Consider the following 23649-nt stretch of genomic DNA (forward strand, 5'->3'; position numbering starts at 1 on the left):
GCAGTGGTGAACAATTACACACACGAAATTACTGTCGTGTGTGGTTTATAAGGACACACGGAAAATTATACGTTTTCAGACCACCTGTCCCCATGTCCATCCTAACTAATATTCAGTAAACATTAAGAAACCATTGATATATTCAATAACTTTAATCCCTGAAACTGCTATGTTTTGAAATGTTTTTATTCAAAAAGAACATACATTAGAAAATACCTTGGCAGCCATACTCTAAGGACTGGGAGTTAATATAACCAAGATACATAACGACAGTATTTCTTTACTTTCTTTTACTATAGTACCAGGGTCAAGGTTATGCAAAAAGTCAATGTCTCAGAGGATACTTAGAATGAAATAACTTGTTCAAAAAAAGTTACTCATTGCTCAAACTCTGTTCATTTCAGTGTGTTGAGTCACCAAAAGGGGTAAAATAGTGTTATCAGCCTTTTTAAACAGTGATATTAGCTGCAAGTCACACTTTGGTATAAACAAATCTGTGATTTCCAATGATTTCCAGTAATTATTTTGTGAAGAATTACTTTGCAACACTCATCACCCAACATGATGGTTTACATCTACATCACAGAAGGACATTTTGCATTTGCTTTTTGGGGTGGACGCTTACTGACAAAAACAGATATCAAAATTGTTTTTCAATGTAGCTCTTTCAAGCAAAGACAACCTCTCAGTTTTCACAGGAATTTTAGGAGTCATAACATGTGGATGGAAAAAAAAAGCATAATCCATGAGAAACAACCATTCAGCAGACAAAACACAAAAGGACAGCTATGTGTCCTGCTGAGCAGTAGTAAAGAGTCTTCCATCTTAGTTCCCAAGTTTCACCTATATACTATAAATCCTGATCAACATGTGGTTTAGGAAGTATGACTTCCTTTGAAGTTCAACACACTGTAGGTATGTAGGTGAGAGATTTATTCTGTCTGTTTCTGTGTATTGGGCCATGTATAAATGAACATTTCAGTTAATCTACAAACATTTACACCACAAGCTGCTGCGCCAATAAAAGGTCACTTCTGTTGTCATTGCTCTCAATCACTCTGAATCCCTATTTCCCTCTTCAGGAATAAAAGGTGGGTCATCAGGTGTCTGCTCCATTTCTCCCGCTTTCCTGAGTTGCAGCTCTCTGACGGTGAGGATGCGGATGAGCATGGCCTCCATGGTGCTGTCATCCAGAGGGGTGGAGGAGAACCACAGTGGGCTGTTGGGGACGCAGCAGCGCTCGGGGTGAAGGTAAAACAGGTTGGTGCGCTGCTTGACTGACTCTGAGCTGGATGAAAAGTAGTTGTTAATGTCAACATGGTGACAAGGTGAAGAGATGACTTCAGCCAGACACAGAGCTCATACTCACCACTTAGAGAGGTAGAACTCGTACAGTCTGACTGGACAGCGGAGAGGGTTCTTTGTGTTCTCCATCATCTCCAGGATATCCTCTTTACTCTCCTCCTCCTTGCGCCTCTTCACTGGAACCTCAGGATCTGAGGTGGACACAGTTCACATTTAATGAATAAATAACTGTTGTGGTAGCATAGTTTAACACAGAAGTGCTGGTTAACAAATACTGAAAAGGAAAACTACATTTGGAATAAAACTGAGGTGATTTCCTCATGTACAATGTGAATGTGTGACTTCTACGGCACTACCTGGTGGAGCACGTCCACGGTTTAATAAACTTGCCCCAGACTACAGATGTTAAAACCAAATAACAGACACAGATAAAGTGATGAATAATTATTCCTGATAAGAACAAATGGGTACTTCATTTTGACCCTCAGCTTTTCTGGTACCTGACTCTGCTTCGTTTATGGATATTGGGGGGTAAAAGCGCAGGAAGGTAGTCTTGGTGTTGTTAGGGTTGGTTTTGGTGCAGCGCATGACATGGGCAAAAGACAGCTGGCGATGCTGCTCCACCGTAGTGAAACCAAAGTACTTGCAGCAGAAGAAAAGCAGAGTGTTGAGGAGGACAATGGGGGAGTACGCCCCCAACTGTTTACAGTCCCAAAGAAACTCCTCCTCCACACGGGAATGGACATAACCTGGAGAGTAGAAGAGGACAGAAAACTGGTCAGATGTGGGCATGTTAGTGTAACACAGAAAATGACAGGAAGACAAACTGAAATATTGACTAAAATTGCAAAAACACGCACAACTCACCACTTGCTGTGATTGAGGGTTTGAAACCTCTCAGCATATTAGTGAATTCAGTGGAGAACTTGTTGTAGAACCGATCCATGAATATGTTCTCCACACGACCATTTTCAAACAGGTACTACAGAGAGGCAGACGGTTACATGGTTAGTCATAATGAGAATAGCTGTCATTTCTTTCACTATAGTATATTTGCTGATGCACAACATTTTAGTAGTTTCTACAGCGCTGCTGTGGTCATGTTTGGTAGCAGGGCTAACCACAGCCAACCTGTGACAGTCTTCTCCCCTTAACTATGTCCTCAGCAGCTAAACTTGTGTGCCTTTGTTAGGGAGAAAGCTCTGCATTCAACTTTCATTACTTCTGTAACTCTACCTGAATCTCTGGGGTTTAAACGTCAGTTTCACTCCTGTGTCCCTGTTTGCACTTTCAGATATTAGCCAATTAGTCTTAAATGGTAAATAGACTGCATTTACATAGCCCTTTATTCCTTCTCCCTTCCTTTTCTACCTTCGGTGGTGGAGCTGCCATGCAAGGCACTGGTCTGCCCATTGGAGCAACCTGGGGTTCAATGTATTGCTCAAGGACACTCCACACGTGGACAGGAGGAGCCAGGGATTGAGCCACCTGCAATCAATGGATGAACTGTTCTACCTCCTGAGCCACAGCTACCTGTGTTACTGCTAATGCAAAACAAACTCTTCCCACTGTTGCTTCCTCACATTAAAAGCTTTCCACTGGTGACCTGTCAGAATGCTTTTACTATGAAGAAGGTTTGGGAAATGCAATGTGCAAATTAGCATAGCTTCATCAATTAGGCTATTTTTCAATAAAAATAGGTCGGATTAACCAGACATGGACATATTCTGCGCTATATGGTCAGTGGATCAGTTTTTAATACAGAATTGTTTGGGAAGAATAGTACAAATAGTAACAGTCACAGTGAGTTGAAAAGGGCTCTTGTGTTTCAAATATGAAAACACAATAAGTCATTTTGGCCAGTATGTTCTAGTTGTGTGTTAAAGTGTTCACATGTTGATACAGCAGTTTAGGCCCTACCTGTTACATGTTACTTTAAATGTATGTGTGTGAAAAATGTCATGCCTGTTGAATGCCGAGGCAGAGGTAGAACAGGCTGTCGGGGGAGTAGGGCTCTCCGTTGGGTCGCTTCACCTCAGTGATAAAACAACAGAGTCCATAACTCAGCTCAGCAGTGGTGCACTGAAGAACATCCTCCTTCAACTCCATGGGACGTGCTGAAATCAAGGTAACAGTGGAGCACAATAATCAAAGGATGAAAATATCGTCACAAATTTGTTTTTGATGCGTAATGTCAAACTTGATACAAATAATCTGTGCAAAGACACAGTACACACGACACCATGAGAGTGCCACAGTGACAACATCAAATGTATTAAAATCAATAACTTGGCACGTGCCATCAGAGACAGGCATTTTAAAATCACAGCCATTTACATGGCTGCCCAAGGGTGATTCAAAATCTTTCTGAAGATTTCTCGTCAACTCTCGGGCGAGATGAGAAGAAGGGAGTAAATGAATGAGATAAAGGATTTATTTTCCTGTGATTCTATATGGATGAAATTTCTCACAGACTGTGAAGGTTTGTGTTTTCCTTCCCTTTGTGGCTCAACAGATTTGATTTTCAATGTCCTTTACTGTTGGGTGTTTCAGACAAAACTGTCCAACAGACGCTATATTATAAATTATGCAGTAAATAATCTTGAGTCAAGTAAAGGAAATATCAAGGACAGCTTTAGTGGTTGTATTTACTGTAAATCCACACTTACAACCGAAACGTGGCTTCTCCAGGTTGGGCTGAGTTTGCCTCCACTGGATCCATCGCTTCCAGGCGTCAACTCCGTATTGACTCTTTAGTTTTGGGGTGTCTATAGTTACGGGTTTGTTGGAAGAGCCTCTCTGAGACGCCGCTTCAGCTGCCTTAGACGAACGCTGTGACTTACGACCCTTGAACAAAGAGGAGATAGAGGAGGGTTGCATCATGGGTAAGACTTGGGTGAAAAAAGGGATGCAGGCAAATCCAAAGCATTCCATCTCCAGCACAGGGTAGGCATTCCCAGTATCCTAAGTAAAAAGTCCTTTTTCACAAGTACAATCAGATCTAATTTAAAATGCTGAGCCAGTATCTTCTATCTCCCAGGAGAGTTACCTTCTTTTCTCTGGCTTTCCTGTGAGCTTGTCGTCGTCGTGGAGCGGCAGGCGGAGGGCTCGGGGACCTCTGGGACTGCTCTCTAAGCCAGGCCATCCTCTCCAGAGTTTCTGGCAATGACACCACATTAAACACCTAGTACACTAAAGCCAAACCCATGTTTCAGAGTTGGTTGGTGTTATTAAGGATAAAACTTTGATTTTTTTTATCTCCTGATTGACATGTAGCACTTAAAGTCCAGTTAAACTCTTCAAAACACAGGTAAAATTTAAGATAAAACTCAAATGACTGCTGAATGCAAATAAGTGTTTAGTTTTCATGCACTTCACAACTTTGTACATCCCATCTGCTCACCAACAGTGAAGTCAGCTTCAATGTCCATGGCAGGCTGTGCAGGAGGTGGGGGCTCAGGGTAATGCTCACTGGACATGGCCTCAGGAATGTCAAGAATAGGGTTGAGCTTCTCGTGGGAGTACAATCGACTGGGAGACCTGCGACCTGCATCATCAGAGGTGTCCTCCCAGTTGTTGAGGAAACTGGCCAAGTCGTCCGTGTCCAAGTCGTCACTGTAGTTACTGGCACGGTCTGTAAAATAAGCGAGAGGACCTTGTCATCCAGACATGCATTTTTCTCATGTAAAATGTACAAAATTAAAATTTTTGTGAGAAATAATTTGATGAAACACTGAAAGAGTGAAAGGTCATGGATAACATGGACATTAAATTCTAATATTCAGAATATAGAGATCTTAAATAATAACTAGACAATTCCAGCGCCACCGAAATTTTGACAGTGGCACGAGGGGGCTGCTGGTGTTATCTATACCACTGTTTCTCAAGCCTGGTCCTGGAGTACCACTGCCCTGAATGTTTTAGATCAGGCATGTCCAAACTATTCCATAAAGGGCCGTGTGGCTGCAGGTTTTTGTTCCAACCAAGGAGGAGCACACCAGGCCAACCAATCAACATCAAGGGATCATTAGTTATCAGCTGAAGACTGAGATCAGCTGATTAATTGATTCCAGCCTGGTGTGCTCCTCCTTGGTTGGAACGAAAACCTGCAGCCACACGGCCCTTTATGGAATAGTTTGGACATGGCTGTTTTAGATGCATCCCTGCTCCAGCACACCTGATTCAAATGAATGGCTCGTTATCAGGCCTCAGCAGAGCCTAGTAACGAGCTGAGCATTTGAATCAGGTGTGTTGGAGCACACCTTACATGGAGCATGGAGTATTGGCTTACATGGAGCAGCAGAGCAGGGCAGCTGGTGCAAAATCCCTCTTGCTCGTGCATTGCCTCGTGCCACTAATAAAGAATGACAATCTCGAAAGTCTGGAATCTTTGAGTGTTGACTTTACATGCATATTTTTAAAAAACCAACAAAAAAAAACACACTTCTCCAAAGAAACCATTTGACTTGATTAGAAATGATGAAGGTATCTTGGTAAGCATTTTAATAAGGGGGTCTTCATCAAATTGAACAGAAATCGGCAGCAACATGCGGTAAGCATTGGCGACATCAGTTGCCGACATCCAGAAGCAGCACAGCCCCACTGTGCGACCACTTTAGTATTTTTTCTTTACCTGAAAAAATTCCATAGAGCAAACTAAAATGAATATTTCCCCAATTTTTAGACTTCCAGAAAGCTATATTTTACCCTCATCTTTGCTGTGTAGTATCTCTATTGTTTTTATTTTTTCCCTAAAAATAAAGCAAGACCAAACAACATTAAAACTGCTTCTTTTACCATCTGGAGCAGGTGCTTCTTGCCTCTCTCTCTCATTCTCCATCATTTTCTCCTTTGGTTGCTCCTCTTTGTCATTCTTCTCAACTTGTTCTGCAACCATCTCAGCCATGAGGATGAGCTCTGCCTCGAAAGGGTCAGACGGGATCTTTTCCTTGATCTCCTGGATGGTATCCACGATGCGTTCAGCGCTGTCCATTGTTACAGGAAGGAACATGGGTACAGGCAGCTGTGGTAGACAGAGTAAGCATATAACAGCCTATGAGAGTCTGGAATATTTCATTTTGTAATCCTGCTAATGTCATAATCCAGTTCAATCTGATTTCACTATAGGAACCAATCACACGTCAGAGAATCACACGCTTAAACCAGAGGTGGTCGTAGTGTTTGACGTACTGGTAATGGCAGGCCAACAGGTTTGGGGGTACACTGGCTGTACATGTTCATGGGTACAGGAACATACACCGGCACTGGGACGGGCACAACCATGATTTTAGGGAGGACGTCGTCTACAAAAAAAACAAAAACACGTAAATACGTCAATTCATGTTATAAAAAAGTGAGGATTTGCAACTGAGTAAATGTTTCAACATGAGCAATGATAGTGTCCTCAATTAAATATAACAACGTGGCTAGTAGGGACATGTAATTACAGAACACAAACTTTATGAGTCAGCACATTCAAAAATTGTACTCAAGGCTACGGTTGTGGTAGTCTAGACATAAATTACTTATTGCTTGATATTTTTATGAGAAAGAAAGGGAAAACTTATTTGAACCCAGAGATAGGATCAGAAAAGTGGACATAGTGTCAGAGTATGAAAAGTGAAGCCAATGCAGAAGTGCTTAAATCAGCATTCTTTCTAACGGCCAACAGAGGGCGACTCCACTGGTTGCAAAAAGAAGTCAGATTCTGTATTCCCCGCAGGTTAAGAGACAACTGTAGAGCAGGGATGTTGCTACCATAGAAGTACCCTGTGTCTTAGTGTTGCTTTTACCTGTCTGTGCTTCGACGTCCACGGTCTGTGTTTTACAAGAGACCCCTTTGTTCTGCACCAGCGGTCTACAAAGCAGAGCCTTGTTCTTCAGGACTTTTGGGGCAGACGGCGGAGGATGAGCTTTCACTGTATCTGTCTGAATACTGATCTAAAGGAGAGACAAATGACATAAAAACAGCAACAGCTCCAGAATTATTCATCCAAAAACCCAGTTATGTGTCTATTTACACTGCTTTTGTATTGTTCTGGTTTTTGTTGTCTTATATACAGCAGTTTGAACTGTCTTGTTGTTAAAAGGTGCAATACAAATAAGCTTGCATTGCATCTGTATTCAAACATTTACGTCTACATTTGTAATGTTTCTCCACTAATTTATGCATTTTTTCCCTTTAATCTGTCACCTGTCCATATTTTGTTTTTATTATTGAATTTTAATGTATATGACAGACATATAACATACAACAACTTACATGTCCCAAGGTCTTTGTTTGAACGTTAGAGACGGTGCCTGTGGGGACAAAGTATGAAACCATCGCTATGAAAACTGGCAACTGGTTGAATAAGCATATAGCATGTTATATAGTTCATATACTGTACGTGTACGTACTGTAAAGTTGGGATGCCGTGTGAAGCATAAATAAAACAGAATGTGATAACTAGTCGATCCTTTCTGACATATACTCAATTGAAAACAGTACGAAGACACTATATTTAATCTTTTTCCTTATCAACTTCATTTGTTTTTGTAAATGTCTGCTTATTCTGAATTTGATGCAGCAAAACGTTTTAAACAAGTTGGGACAGGAGCAATTACAGACTGGGAAAGCTGTGGAACGCTCCAAAAACACCTGTTTGGATCATTCCACAGGTAAACAAGTTGATTGGTAACAGGTGGAAAGGCTCAGTGGTTCACAGCGAGGATGCGAGGTTCACCACTTTGTGAACACGTGATTGTATAAAGGAGGTTAATACATGGGCTCAGGAACACTTCGTAATCATACTGTTTTTATTTATGTTTTACACAGTCCCAACTTTTGTGAAATCGGGGCTGTATACTTGTGTGTGTGCGTGTGTGTTGTTTTGTACTTTGCTGGGCAGTTCTGTCAGAAGCACTGGATTTCCCAGTTGGAGGACCTGCAAGCGAGATGACGTTGGCGATGACAGGTGTGGCCTCCCCTGTAGCTGCAGGTCCCCGAAAACAAAACATGAGGAAACACAGAGGAGTCAGTGCAGGATATTACTCATTGATTTCCCAACAATTTAATCAAAAATTCAGAATTGAAACCCCAACATAGGAATGTAAAACCTGTAATGGCATCAGTAATACACACCTCTGAAGACCTCGCCCTGCGTTTCCACTTTATCACAGCAAAACCGTAGCAGACAAGTCAGGTCACAGAAGTGTGTGACCTCTCCGAGCATGGGAAGACTCTGCTTCAGTTTCCCTTTGCGGCCGCAGGTGTCACACTTTGCAACCTGGGAGAAAACAATGACTGAATATTTAGAGCAGAGCGACATCATCATCACCATTGCTCATCATCACCAACTATGATTTTTATAGCCGCATCGTGACTTGCTTACATGGCAGAAGAGCATAGTGTATTTGGACCTGCACTCCTCCGAGCAGAACTCTTCAGTCGAGCCTCCATACTGAGCTGTCACCAGCTTCTTGGACACAGAGTGGCAGTAGACGCAGGAGTGACAGTGTTTCCCCCAGTTTTTAGTCAGCTCGTGTCGAAACAGGAGCTTACAGCCTGGGGAGGGGGAGAGGAGAGGAGAGGTTCTAAGTCACTATGCATGATTCATTCATACCTCTTCAAGGCACAAGTGTGTTGTTTAAACATGGTCAGTGTTGAGACCAAAGCAAAATAAAATTCACAAACTAAGATACAAAAACCCTGCATTTGTCCTGACAGGCAGATCAAACGGTGTCCTTACCATCGCTGCAGAAGAAGCAGTCTTTGTTGTCAATTCTCTTGGCGTCTCTGGTGATCTTTTCAATCTTACAGTATTCACACAGGCTTGTCACATAGTTGGCTTTCTTGAACTCGTGAGAACAGTCCAAGTTACACACGAAAACCATCTTGTCCTGCATACACAGAGTTGATATAAACGATAAATCACCCGCACACAGAAAAATCAGCGTGAGCATCACATTTGATCAGCTGTTAGGGCAAAGAGAGCCATTATTTAAGGCTAAACAACGGCTACAAGCTGTGGCAAATTATGTATTCAGACCTTTTATTTAAGTAAAAGTACTCATACCACTTTGTGAAAATACCTCACTGCAAGTCCTACATTCAATTCAAAACTTTATTTAAGTAAGTAAAAGTATTATCACCAAAATGCACTTAAAGTATGCGAAGTACTCACAGTGCAGTAAAACGTTCCCTGTCAGTGTTTTTCTATTATATCTGATGTTTGTGGATTAATATTCCTGCTGCATTAATGTGTATGTTGTACTGAACAACTGAACATAATGACCTGCATTAAGACAGGAGACTGTCGTATTAGACCGTGTGAAATAACATGTCAAATATCTCACGAGAATCCTCAAAGACATTTTCATTGTTAACGGTCCATTTGATGCATCTTATGTCACTTTCCAACGTGAAAAAGAGCGAAAGAAAGAAAAAACAGAAAGAGGCTTGCTTTTACAACTGGTTTTATTTTGTATTATTTCTTGTCAAACATATTCTGAATATAATAAGATCAATCCATAACACAGGTCAACTGCCTTGACTCCCATAGCCACTGTTTTCAGTTTGTGAGCCATGCTAGATTTTATTACTGCTGTAATATGTACTCCAACCTGTTAAATCAGCTTTTCATATAAGCTACAAAGGAAATGTACAAGAATTATTCTCAAATTAATCAATTAATCTCATAATTTAAAGTAACATTTTTTATACAGGTCTTCAAAACAAGGTTTTCTCACTGATGACAAAGACTTTGTTTTTGATCTGGAAACCCACTGGATTTTTTCCTACAAACCGACGATAAACCCATCTCCTCTGTCGTAGAACAAATATCCATTAAGTTTCATGTCACGCACCAAAGGTTTTCTGTGTTGCTAAAATATTTTTTTCCTTCGGAATTTGGACACCAAAGCCCAAATCAACCTGAAAGAGAAGAAAAGTTCAAGTATAATTTCATTTTGTCATTTTCTTTTTTTGTTTATTCGTCATCAGAGTCAGAATTTGACTTGTACCGAGAGCCGCTTTAAAAACACAATATCACATGAGTTACAAAAGCTCTTACATTTTCAGTTGCGATGCGTCAAGGTGGAAGATTATCTGAAAAATAAAGAATATATATTAAACAATGGGAATTATAAATAATTTCTGCTTTAAATTATGTTGCCAAATTGTGATTTCACCTTTTTCTCTGGTGGCACGGGCTCCTCCACATTTGAAGCAGAGGCGTCTAGATTGATTCCTTTCGCTCTGCTCTGTATCTTTGGGAATCTCATCGGATTTCCAGGCACAAAATCAAGGTGTAGCAAAATAAGAAGATAACAGCTGAGGAGTATGGAGATGGGGTTGAAAGCTCCAAAAACTAGCAAGCGGACCTTTGAGCTTTCATTTTTTTGTGTTGCACGAATGGATCTAAATATATGATGACGCAGTTATCCAGAAAGCACACACAGGTTATTATCTAACCAACCTGCTATGTGTTTCTATGAAAGAACGTTCTGTATTTAAAAGCATTAACTCTCAAAGGAATAGCTTGATATTTGGGACAAACAATTATTTGCTTTCTTTCTGAGAGTTAAATAAGAAGATGGAGATCACTCTTGCCTGTTCATTAAATTGAGAGCTATCGCCAACAACAAGTTATCTTAGCTTACTGGACTGGAAATGGGGAAACAGCTAGCCCCCCTCTGCTCAAAAGCAAAAGAAAATCTTCCTTCCAAAACCTCTAAAGCTCACAAATTCACATGTTATATTTCATTTGTTTAACCCATGAGAACTGTAAAAATGACAATTAGGCATTTTAAAAATGGTTATGTACTGGACTGTAGCTTCATATTTAATGGACAGATACTGTATGAGAGTGAATAAGATTACCTTTATCTTAAATATTTCAAAATTAAAGAACATCTTGTTTTACATTGTTTTACCACATATTTAGGATCACATCAGCAATCTGGAACTATTTCTTTGTCCTCATATCACGATTTAAACAAAAGACATAAGACAACAACTTACTTACTTTGGCATTCACCTCCATTGTTGTGGATAGGCAGCAAAAACCAGGGCAAATATTTTGTGTGTGACGTACAAATTTACAAACTGTTAAGTGGGGTGTTGTCGTAATTCATTTACACGTTTTTTGTTTTATAGCTTTTATATAATTTCATGTGTCATGTTTTAAGCATACGTTTAAACTTATTGATATGATGATCGATGTGTTAAAAACAAAAATTCCCATGCAAAACATAAATAAGTCTGCCAGTCCTGGGAAAATAAGAACCCACATTCACTCCCATGCACACAGGTTACCTTGATCTGGATGACTTCAGGTTTAAAAGTGATGCTTCCGGTACACTGGGAGCAGTTCAGTGTCTGTGATCCTTTGGAGAAATCTCGCTGGGGCTCGATGGGAGTGATGGTCTGGATTTGGGCGGATCCGATGGGTAACTTGGTAAAAACATTGACCTGTTTCTGGGACTTCTTGAACTTTTCCTACAGCAAGAAAAAACAATACAAGAGTCCTGGCTGAAAAACTCTTTGAAAAAGTTACAAGTAAAGAGTAAACAGTTAGTGTGAAATCAAAACAGACAAAACTAACTGTGTGTTCCCTACAATGGATTACCACTTCATAACAAATATTGCACTTTGATTCAAGCTGTATTTGCTAGGGCTCTCCAACAAGACAATGAGTCATCAGTGGAGTCAACTTCCATTTCGTCAGTTGAATAACTTGTTTTTTTTTTTGGCTATGTCATTGGTCTAGAAAGAGACAAAGAAATTAGGGTCAGATTAACAAATGAAAGGTTGCTTCCGGTCCATAGATGGTGTCGAAAGACTACAAACAAATGAGTAACTGAGAGCAACTCTATGAATGACTTCCAGGAGAGGCTGCCTGGACACACAAAGTTATCCCCATATTTAAAGAGCACATCCACCCCCTCAATGACAGCTTTTCAACCCACCCATTCAGATCAGGTACAAACACCTCTGATTTCCATTTGGCGACACGTCTTATGAACTACTTTTGATTGAGCACAACCCGACCCTGACAGGTGTGAACCTCGTTACCTGAAAAGCCATGACACAAGGTAGAGTGCAGAAGTTCCTGATGGAGGTGTCTGACATGGCTAGGTGGTAGGCCGGTACTGTGTTTTTCCCACAACTATCGCAATTCAACCGAGCACCTGTGAAAAAGAAAAACATTTCATTAAAGAAAAAAAAACACTGTGTCCAATGGTGCGGAAAATTACAGCCAACATGAAAACTCAGACATGATAACTTGTTGTACAGCACCTGATGCACTGACAGTCTGGACCTTGAACGCCATCACACAACTGCTGCTACAGAAGAGGTTCACCGATTCATCACTGTTTCTGTTGTCAACCATATCTGCCAGCAGCCGGGTAGTGCGACACATCAAACAAGCCTGGGTTATCTTGGTTTTCTATTAAGACATATAGAAAAAAGAAGAAGTACATTAACGAGCAACATTTCATTCGTAAGAACAGAACTCCAGGTTGGTTGTCTATCCAATTTACAATTACAGTAAAGTTTATTCAAACAAGACGACCAGATCCTCAACGATGTTGACAAAAGAGTTCAGTTTAAAATTTTCACAGCACTGTTTAAGACTAGTTTTAGCCACAACATGTAAAATACCACTGTAGTAATATTAAAACAGGCCTACTACAGTCGATAACGCATCTTTTGACAGCAGCCATGTGGAAAATGGGACTTTGGAACCAAGTATAACACTGAACATATACTCGCTGTCATTTGCACCAAACAAAGTCCCGTTACTTCGTACTTTGAATTTTCATACCTCTTTGTACTTGGCCAGACACTCTGCATTACACAGAGTTTTGTTGCTGCCTTCCATCTTCAGCATGAGTGGTTTGTTGTGGCAGTACGAGCCGCAGTTTGCACACCCGGCCACCGACAGGTTGTTTACTGTACGGAAACGGTTAAAACAGGCGTCGCTGCAGATCTTATGGACAGCACCACTCAGGATCACCTCATGTTTGCTCTGCAGGAGGGACAGCAAAGATATTTCAGAGATGAATCCTTTCACTTGTGAAAGTGTAGGGGCAGCGTTGTAAAAGGTTGTGTGCACCGCTTCTGTAGTTATTCTGTATAAACAATTTCATAAGAGGAATCCTAATTTAACAAAACAGGATGATTACAAGACAAACTCTCTATCCTATGAAATTGGTTTCCTTCAGGCCTAGAAAAAGGAAAGAGAAAACTGATCAGCAACTATTCCGATAAGTCAAAACTGCTACACATTCCCTGGACCAGCTTCTCTCGCTGTTCTGTTTTGTTTGATTGCAAACTGAGTATCTTCAGGGTTCAGACTTTTGTTCAGACAAGAGACTGAAGAAGCTCTGAAAAATTATAATGGGGATTTTTCACGATTGTCTGACATTTTATAGAAAAATAATATTCAGATTAATCAATAATGAAAATGGTGGTTAGTTGCAGCCCTCTTCTATTTGACTTACAACGCAGTATCTGGTGCACATGCTGCAGAGTGACTGCGGTGCTATCGGTTGCGGCGGTTTTTTGCTGGCGGCGGATTTGCTGTAGTTGGCGGCATTTTTCTTGTAGTTGAAGGAGGTCAGGCAGTTCTGGCTGCAGAATTCCTTCATGGCTCCTTTAGCATCTGGAGCCAGAATGACGTCTTGAGGGCGAAATATCAACCTGAGAGAACGAGAAGGGGCGAGATCAATACGATACGAAAATTCAGAAATAGTTAACTTGGGTCATGAACTCTGACACAATTAAGTTTATATACAGGCAGTTACTCGGCCATTTCTCACACAGGAAATTCTACCGTAACTGTCTGAACAGTGTAAAGGATGGAAAGATGGCAGTGTCCCTTGTTGAACTCACTTTTGGCAGTTGTGGCAGATCTTAGTGACTCCTTTGACTGCAGGGAGAGATGAGGTGAGGCAGGCGGTGGAGCAGAACAGTGCGGCCGAGCCTTTCCTCTGGAAGGCTGTCTGTCCTTTCATCAGGCTCTTCTTGCAGTGGGAACAAAACATGTGCAATGATGAGGGGTTGACGACAGGCAGCGTCTGTGTTTCGGCGGCTGGGGTCACAGAGAAGACCGATCCGATCCTCAAGTCCTCCTGTCAGCAACAGAACGGTGGTCAGTGGTGGTCCAGCGATTCTGGATCCATCAAACCCTGACTGAAGGTCTCTGTTCTCTTTGAGTTAAGTGGGAACTGTTCCCCTAAATTAAGAGTCAAGTGAGCACTGGTTATCTGGTGGTTTCAGGTCCACAAAAAAATTCTATGATGAGAACTGTTCTTTACAGAGCTTCTTGTGCCTGGAATATGCTCCCCACCAACAACACACAGAGCAAATGGCTTGAATGAAAACTTAAAGTATCGGCTGAGGGTGTTGGTCAGATTATTACTGTGGTTGAATGCGGGTTTATAACCTTTTCTGCTCCAGTCACATCGCATGGGGAAGTTTTTAAAGATGCTCCTCAACAACTTAAAATTCACTCTCTTTCACAGAATAATACACCAATTTTATTTTCTTTGTTCATAAGAGCTAAAGATTGTGATAACACATTTATCACAGTGATTTTAAGAGGCTGTAACGTTACACCTATTTATAGTGAACGTCACTAGATCAGACCGAGTAGAATTGCTGTTGTGACTTTGATGTCAAAGTGACCAGGTTGCATATTTAGACATGGGACCATGATGTTAAATTGCCATAAAATTAGTGTTAAAGGACCAGTGTGTAAGATTTAGAGGACTCTATTGGCAGAAATGGAATATAATATTCATCATTATGTTTTCATCAGTGTATAATGACCCAAAACATAGGTTCTTTATATCTATAGAGGGTCTACCATGCTGCACCACCATGTTTCTACAGTAGCCCAGAGCTGACAAACCGAACACTGACTCCTTCACTGTAGGTTCTCCTCCATGCATGGAAAGAGAGGGTAAGGTGAGGGGATTTCAGTTGGTTGCAATCTGCAACCTCACACTAGATGCCACTAAATCCTACACACTGTTCCTTTAAGGGGTGAATGTCTAAAAGGGGAATCAACTTTCAAAATCCTAAGGAAGGTGTCCCACCTTCGTCGTATCGGGTTCATCCTTCACGCTTGCTGTAGCTGTAGAGGATATTAGAGCTTGTTCATACTCTTCGTCCACAGGCTCATCCTTCACCTGGACCAATGGTGGTGAAGGAGACGACTTGACTGGCCGAGTAGCAGCATGTAACCTTTCCTACAACCAGGAAATAATAATTAAAAATTAAATCAATTGTTGACTGATATCGATTTTGATGCAGATTTCGACTTCCATGGTAACATCTCAACCAAGAGTTCTATGTGCTAACAGTCTGATGTGACATCAAAAACATGACAACCCTGAGACATTAAAGCTAAAACTGTTAAGCTGAAATCAGACACATGAAACAAGCAGTGTAGGTACAAGCAGCTTTAAGCCCAAGCATGTTTTCATTTAGACACTGTATGAAAAACTCATGTATACTTACAGTATCTAATCTCGGTGTTGACAGTTTAACAACTTTCATCCCGTTCACTATGGTTGCTGGAGATGAGCTGTCGCGTCCTACGGAAACGTGAGCAACATGTGAACTGGTTAACTGTGTATAAAGGTGCAAAGTAAGTAATAAAGACAATAAATACAACAAATCCATTTCAACAGGCGACGCAAATAACCACGATATCACATGGTCTGTGATTGGACAGCCAGAAGTTTCAAATCATAATTTAACCACAACTGGGCGGTTGAAAATATTTACTTTAATTGTGGGGTACACCACACATCTTAATCACATGATTGTGTTTATTGTAAAACGGTTTATTTTGATTCTTGGAAATCACTCCAAGCACCACTGCGCTGAGATCGCTCACCTGTACTCGCTGTGGCTTCAGACGATGGTGACGTGCTGGATTGCATCGAGTCTAAAGCCACTTTCACGTCCTCCTCTGCCAGTGGTGGTAGCACAGTGGGTTTAACGTCAGTTTCCTCTTCAACAGAGTTACTGTCTCCTGCCACTGATGTTGTGGGGAAATTTTCAAACATATACATTAGTGGCGAATTATAGAGCAGTGCTTTTGAAGAAGCAGAATAGCTTCCACGTGCAGCTCTGTATTTCTGTAGCGTGCATTACAGAAAGCTTCTCATCATATTAACAGTTACAGAAGGTATTTACATCTGTGCAGCCTCGGGTGCACAAGTCAAAGTTTGAATATTGCCATGAAAATGCGTTCTTAAAAGATCTGCTGTGCAACACAAGAATAGTTAGAGTTATCACTTTATGGTTGCATGTCTCCACCACCCAGTCAAGGCGTAGTTCACATCCATGTCTGTCCAGATTCATAATATATGTTGTGCAGACTCTGAAGGAATTAATACATGGAATTAGATATATTTTTCACAAAAAACAGAAGTTATCGCTATATTGATATGTATGATTCCAGTGAATAATGTGCAGTGAGAAACATGCTGTCTTCATTTAGAGACTATTTATACAGAGAAGTACAAAGAACTGACAGAGAGCTTCATCAAACTGTGAAACGACAATCACCTGAAGCTCAATATCAGCACAACCAATCAGCTTGTGATGGACTCCAATGCTGCAAATATGGATGTTGCAGCAAAGAAACTGCAAACGGTAAAACGTGGATGCTTCACACACACCTTCAAGGTGGACACCAAAGATTAGTGTCGCCAATTCAGCATCTGACCAAATGTGAAATGTAACAATCTCCCCTTCTGTTCATGAGTTAGGGTGTTGAATAATGTCCAGAAAAATGTTTTTACAGAACATTATGATGTCTCAGTCAAGCTGACCTTTGACCTTTCGGATAGAAAACGTCATCATTGGATCATTTTATCCTTTAAGACATTTGTGTGACATTTTCTCATAATTGGCACATGAATTCTTCAGTTATAGCTAAAAACATTTTTGTGAGGTCACAGTGACCTTCAAGCACCAAATTGTAATCTGTTCATCCTTGAGTCAAAGTGAATGTTTGTGCCAAGTTTGAAGACATTCTCTCAAGGCGTTCCTACGATATTGCTTTCATCAGAGTAGGACAGACAGACATAATGCCTGTCCATAATGACTGTCACTGGCACAGAGGCAGGAACTTGTGTGCTTGCACAGTACTGTATATAAGCATGAATCAATTCCACATTGATTAAAAGCAACTAATAACGCTTCAGTTCTACTTAGAGTTGTTAAAACCCAACAGATGCAATGATTAAGTATATCTAAAGCACAGAGAAAATGAAACATTGAACAGTTTGAAGTTGTTCAGATTCTTCACATCAGTTTCCCTCACAGTGCAGGTAGAAGGGGATAATTAGAGCCTTTACCTTAACAGAAGTCAGCAATGTTCTATATTTTAGAAGGGCCAATGTTTCATCCATAATTCAGTATGTATTACTCATTCAACAAGCAGATCTGTTAACAAAGTGATACACAGCCATGCTTTTAAACTATTCACTGCTTTCAAGTATTGTGATCTTTCACTCGAAAAGCTGTGAAGCCTGGCGGTGCTGAAACATGGCTGAAAAAAAAACATGTTGACCTGGTGATGATGCAGCTAAGGCTGCTAATGGTTCTTTACTGTTACATGTCTACTTTGTCACCTCGTGCTCCACGAGTTCCAAAAAAACACCCTCTTTACCAACAAGAACACAACTTTCGCTTTGTCTCAATGAACTGTAAATGTTTCATCACTAACACAAAATCTTTGTCTTTTCTCCTTTGTCTGTGAGCGTATGAGGTATATGATCAGATCAACTAATTACCAAATATATGTCAGATTAAGCATAATTGGGGTAAACTGATGTTTAAATGTAGATTACTTTTAGTTGTAGTATGTGAGACCACATAGGGTCAGAGCAGGGAAAGGGACACCAAAGGTGGTAAAGTTTATAGAGGGGCTATTAGGACATAAACCTCTCAAAGAGATAGATATAGCTTGTCGCAAAGGAAAACATTCCTCAGTGGCACATATGCCCAGAACATGATCTGGTTTTTGAATTAGGAAAAGTATGGGTGGAGTAAGATGAAATGACATGCTATATATTGTGTTGTCTTTATGTTAAGGGCAGAGTCTTCTGATCTGACCCTGAAGCTCTCTCGGATGGCCGGCATCTGATCTGATACTGCTTGTTAATAAAGGTCTCTTCAACTCAAGCTTGTATCAGCGGAGTTCTTCCTACATCATCATCATATCACTGCTTGGCAGGACCTGGCTGATAAACTTCACGTATTCCAAAGAATATGAAACGGTAGTACATCCCAAGTTATCAAGTCGAAGAGGACAAAATACTCAACAGAAAACCGCTTGAGCATTTCGGCACTGAGCATTCATCAGAGCGTTTACCTGTATTTGAAATGGCAGGCGAACGGCTGCTATCCACATCCATAAAACTATTCTGTTCCTCCTCTTTCATCTGAGCTTCCTGTTCAACCTGATCCACCGTACCAATGTCCATCATCTCATCGAGGTCGTCCGCTGTAGAAATCCTCAAGTTAGAGGACAGAGACTCTTTCTCTTTCTGTGTGGCGCTGTCTGAGTCCACACTTTCATCCGTGTTTGTTATTTCCTTCTTGGCATCAGAAGTCTTGTCCATATTTGTGCCCTCAGTGATGTCGGGTCCTGCTGGACTTTCATCTAAGCTGTTGTCCTTTACTACCACATTTTCTGCATTTAACTCAAAGTCTTCCTCTGTTTTCACCTCAGTAACCTCTTTTTCAGACTCTGAGGTGCTGTCTGGCTCACCGCCTTGAACCAAAACTGTGCTGACTGTGTCTTCTGTAGAGAAAGATGACTGCGAAGGGGGTGGATTGAGAGGAGATTTAGATACAGGACTAGGGGGCACAGCGGCCTCAGTTTCTTTATGTTCAGTTTCTTTACTTTCCGGTTCAGCAGCAACAAAGTCATCTTCCTCTCTATGTTCGGAGAGTGTGGGAGAAGCTCTGCAAACAAATTCTGGGTCTCCAACATCCTCTGATGCTTCTGGCTCTTTAACAGCTTCCATGGACCCTCCGTCTGCCCCCTCTGCTACCTGTGTCAGACAGTAAACAATTAACATTCTGTACAATGCCAAAGCACTACTTTTTTGTGCTACTGAAAGAGAAGCTCTACAAAAACATAAAATCATTATTCTAAGTTTCTCACATGGCTTGTCTAGTGTACAGTGCAACTAAAACATGTTATTTATTGAACATCTGTGCTAAAAACAAATAGGGAAAAAAAGGGTTGAATTAGATACAGAAGATTCATCTCTGACAAAATGGATAGCCCATCCTATCTCTGTTGCTGGTGTTTTTGTGTATGTGCACAACAAATAACCACAACTTCCGCCTCATTTTTTGTCAGATGATGAAAAACCAAGACATTTAATAAGTTACTCTCCAGCAGGAAGAACAGCAGGTATCCCAGTTCAATAAAACCCCACCACTGTGTCTGCCTACCTGACAGCAAGGTACAGCTACCTACTACCGCTGAATTCAACAGTGACATTAGCTGATAAAACGTTCAGTGAAGCGTAAAGAGTAATTTATTGTGAAAGGAAGTTATAGTCAAGTCATTCAAGTTTTTGTTTTTACAGAAAAGGTAGGTTTAGGGCGCATTTTGCAATCCCATTGCAAAATCTAGTCCCGAAAATGTACTTAACTTTGCAACAGAACTCACTTAAATGCACATTAATCATAGCCGACAAGCATGCATAGAGAAATACATAGTGAAACAGTGGCTGTATAAGTATAAAGTGAAATTAGCATACGCATGCACCCATTGTCAGTGCTATTATTTTGCTTCATCCGTGTATTCTCGCGAAAAAACACGCCATAAATTAGCTTGTCGCTGATACAGCAACACTGCTCGTGCAATGTAAACACAACAAAATGATAGCGTTACTGCTACGCAGCTTTTTAGCCACCAGCTACAACCTATCGCCAGTTTAAACATGAGGGGTTTATTTACCTCCGTCCGAGTCGTTTCCTTTAATTCAGCCATGTTATGATGACATGTTGACAATTTACATGACCTGTAAACAAGAGAACTAGCTTACCAGTCGCTAAGCTATGGCTACCTTGCTTCCATTTCTGCAGACCTCTCTGTCTGTCCGTTAGCTCGCTGTGGTTAGCTAAGCTTTATCACGTAATATAAACATATTTACATACCACAACAACCAACCACTATGCAAATAACATAAATACTCTTGCTGAAGTTATGCTAAATATACCCAGGTCTTGATATACGTTGTAAGGAATGTATACAGCCGTAACAGCGTGGATAAAATTACCGCGCCAGCGACTTGGACAGACGAGACTTGATTGGTGGCCATACGTTGATTCCGGCCAGTTTCCGTAGCCGCCATGTTTGGTCCAAAATCCTTAGCGCTGGCAATAAAATGGGACTTACTCGACAACCGTGAAATGTGTTTTAAATGGTTTCTTACTACATTATTTGCACCCAGTGTAGCTTGTTGTAGATCGTTGGCTTCTTCTTTTGTTTACTTTTTGGCTGTTATCAAACTTCAGTAGCTCGCTACCACCCCCCAACGATGTAACGTGTGTGCTGCCGTCTTTCAGGCCAAACCTAAATTGTAGCATGTGACCATGGACGTTACAAGAGCTCTTTAACATTCATCCATGATATGGACTTGTGTATGTTTTAATGGTTTTATTTTTACTTTATTTTTAGGCTTTTAGCTCAAATTAAAGGCATAGATTTTTGGGTTTGATAATTCGTGTATTTTTAGTGTTAATTTTATAGTGCTAATAAATATATGACGTAGCAACAATATAATAACAACAACACTAACCAAAATAATAATGAGAATAATAATAATAATGGCAATATATACTAATAAACTTATATGATGACAATGAAATAATACAACTACTATATAACAACAACTATGAGCATGATTAATTTATACAGCAATGAGGAGCAAGGCCTGCCTTGGACCACAAAGCCAACACCATTCTGGAGTTTCACACCAGTGCTATCAGGGCCCACTGTGGAGTTGATAAGACTATGCATGCAACATTTCAATACTTTTACCGGCCTGGTATGAAAGCAGACATCACAAATGAGTGTGTGCATTATTGCTCCATATTTCTGTGGAACTCATGAATAGTATTTATTCATATCTGAGTGTTCTGAATTGTTTTACTTTATTAGATGCAAATGTTTGCAATGAGGATCACTCAGGGGACTGAACAAGATGAGTATTTTCAATGTTAATGATACGTACATGAAAATGATTCATACAAGAATCCATTCATTGTGTGCTTTCAGCCTGACCTGTCAACGTCCTCATAGGCCCAGTCTGTGACAGTTGGCACAGGACATGTGCAGTGAGGATTTATATACACTGCAACAGACCAAATTATAGAACAATGTGTACAGAGTGCCCAGACTTTTGTGTGGTACTCTAGCATGATAATTCATTGTGGTAACCCATCCTCTTTGCATGGCTTCACATGTACTGAGATTGGTGGTGTTACTGGTAATGGTGCTGTATACATCCTGTCATGTCATGTCAGCTGTCTCACAGCTCCTGACAAAACACTCCTGTTTTTCTGTTTGCACTGATTTAATCAGCGCAACATTAATATTTTCTATTGCAGCTCTGCTCACCTCTTACACCGCTTACACATCTCATCACATTTAATATCTTTTTACCCTTGGTGTTCACGTCAAACCACACATCCAAAAATCAACAGACCTTTTCTCTTGTTCCATCCTTTGCCCCTACATCTCTTCATCTTTATTTGACACAGTCTGCGTTCCAGTTTATCCCAGAGGTGTCGGATGGGGTTGAGGTCAGGGCTCTCACATAAAAGGATAACTTTCGTTTTTTTACAACAACTTGTTCATATTCCAATATTTTGTTATGATATGCTGGTGCTATTCCCCTCTGAGCCCGTGGTGGCATGTTATCAACATCCGGCGTCTCTAGGCAACTACCTCTGACGTGGATGATGTCATTTCCGAAGCAGCCAGCCACAACACGGCTAACTATGTGGAGGTCGGCTAGTTTAGCTGTAGTTTGCGACTGTTATTTTTTACTAAATGGATGAATATTTTTCCGACTCTGAGGTGGTGGACGATGACTTTGTTTATGGTGGACGTCCTTACTGTTTTGAGCCAGAGTACACGGACGAGGAGCTCGTTGAAAGGATCATGCGGAGGCAGAGAGGGAAACAGCTGGCCAAAGAACAACAAACGCCTGCGCGTCCACGAGTAGACGGTAACTGGTGGTGTTATTGTGGACGATGTTCATCGATGACAACAGAGGAGGAATGCCTCTGTTGCTCAGAGTGGGACTTGCGGCCAGGAGATACGCGTCTGGATGTGTCAATAAACGTCTGTATCACAACACTGGAGGATTTCCGCGCAATGATAAACCGGGCTGTGGTGGAGACTTTTTTTCGTGTCCCAAAAGTGAACTGGAAGACCCAGCCAAAGCCTGCAGGACCAAATGGGCAACTTTCGATTGAGTAAGTAGCGTACACACGTCTATAGATCGTTTATTTGCCTTGGTTTTGTTTGCTTTACGCATAAGCCTGACTTCATGAGTGCAAACTTTTCTCCCTCCTCTGAATTTACTTTATTCTAATCAACTCTACCCTCTGTTGCACTGTAATTTCCAAGCTTTTGATTTAGGAAGTCTATCTATCTATACACCGATCCACTTGCACAGGCTATAGCCTGATAAAAAACATTACCCAAAACTGCATTTGAAATGCATTACCTCCGTTGTGTCTGTTGCGCCTTCTGCAGCCATTGGGATAGCATTCTTCCTGAGGTTCAGACGCTGAATTTTCTGGCCTTCTCTCAATGGCTTTAGAGGGAAAAAGTCATCCGGCGTGAAGTGAGCACTGCAAACCCGATGATCCGCACGTTTCAATGCTTTCACTTCAGTTTTAGGGTCCATTTTCAGCTCAACTAGCCAGAGCTTCAGTAAGTCCGGGTTGCGAAGTGGAAGCCTGTGGAAGCTGAGCTTCGTCCAATTGGTCATTTTGTTCGGACAATTTGGAAATACGCAAAAACGAACCATAGCTGTGCCAAACTACAGCTAAACTACCCGACCGCCGCAGAGTTAGCCGTATTGTGGCTGGCTGCTCGCAGCGCGCGGCGTTCGGAAATGACATCATCCACGTCAGCGGTAGTTGCCTAGAGACCCCGGATGTTGATAACATGCCACCACGGGCTCAGAGGGGAATAGCACCAGCATATCATAACAAAATATTGGAATATGAACGAGTTTCGCCGCAGATTATGCGTTATATAGAGGCTGCGCATGGGTGCCCCGAGTACTCGCATT

General features: G+C 41.1%; 1 protein-coding gene across 2 annotated transcripts; it reads right to left on the minus strand.

Moving 5' to 3' along the window:
* Window positions 1–177: 177 nt before the first annotated feature.
* LOC121619326 (zinc finger MYM-type protein 4-like) lies at window positions 178–23419 on the minus strand. 2 transcript variants are annotated; one of them, XM_041954944.1, is made up of 27 exons: window positions 23077–23419; window positions 18690–19374; window positions 16200–16343; window positions 15818–15894; window positions 15394–15546; window positions 14186–14424; window positions 13795–13993; window positions 13116–13319; window positions 12587–12737; window positions 12362–12477; window positions 11603–11785; window positions 9036–9186; window positions 8679–8851; window positions 8429–8573; window positions 8184–8279; window positions 7568–7605; window positions 7098–7245; window positions 6496–6608; window positions 6103–6328; window positions 4709–4939; window positions 4355–4464; window positions 3975–4152; window positions 3271–3422; window positions 2173–2287; window positions 1806–2054; window positions 1370–1496; window positions 178–1288 (listed from the first exon to the last, which is right to left on the minus strand). In XM_041954944.1, the coding sequence occupies exons 1-27, from the start codon at window positions 23380–23382 to the stop codon at window positions 1054–1056; spliced, it is 4944 nt and encodes a 1647-aa protein (XP_041810878.1). In that variant the 5' UTR covers window positions 23383–23419; the 3' UTR covers window positions 178–1053. The 2 variants fall into 2 exon arrangements, with proteins under 2 accessions (XP_041810878.1, XP_041810879.1); XM_041954945.1 differs by lacking the exon at window positions 23077–23419 and adding an exon at window positions 20617–20806.
* Window positions 23420–23649: the final 230 nt, after the last annotated feature.

Source organism: Chelmon rostratus, chromosome 16 (assembly GCF_017976325.1).
Source record: "Chelmon rostratus isolate fCheRos1 chromosome 16, fCheRos1.pri, whole genome shotgun sequence".
Lineage (NCBI taxonomy): Eukaryota > Metazoa > Chordata > Actinopteri > Chaetodontiformes > Chaetodontidae > Chelmon > Chelmon rostratus.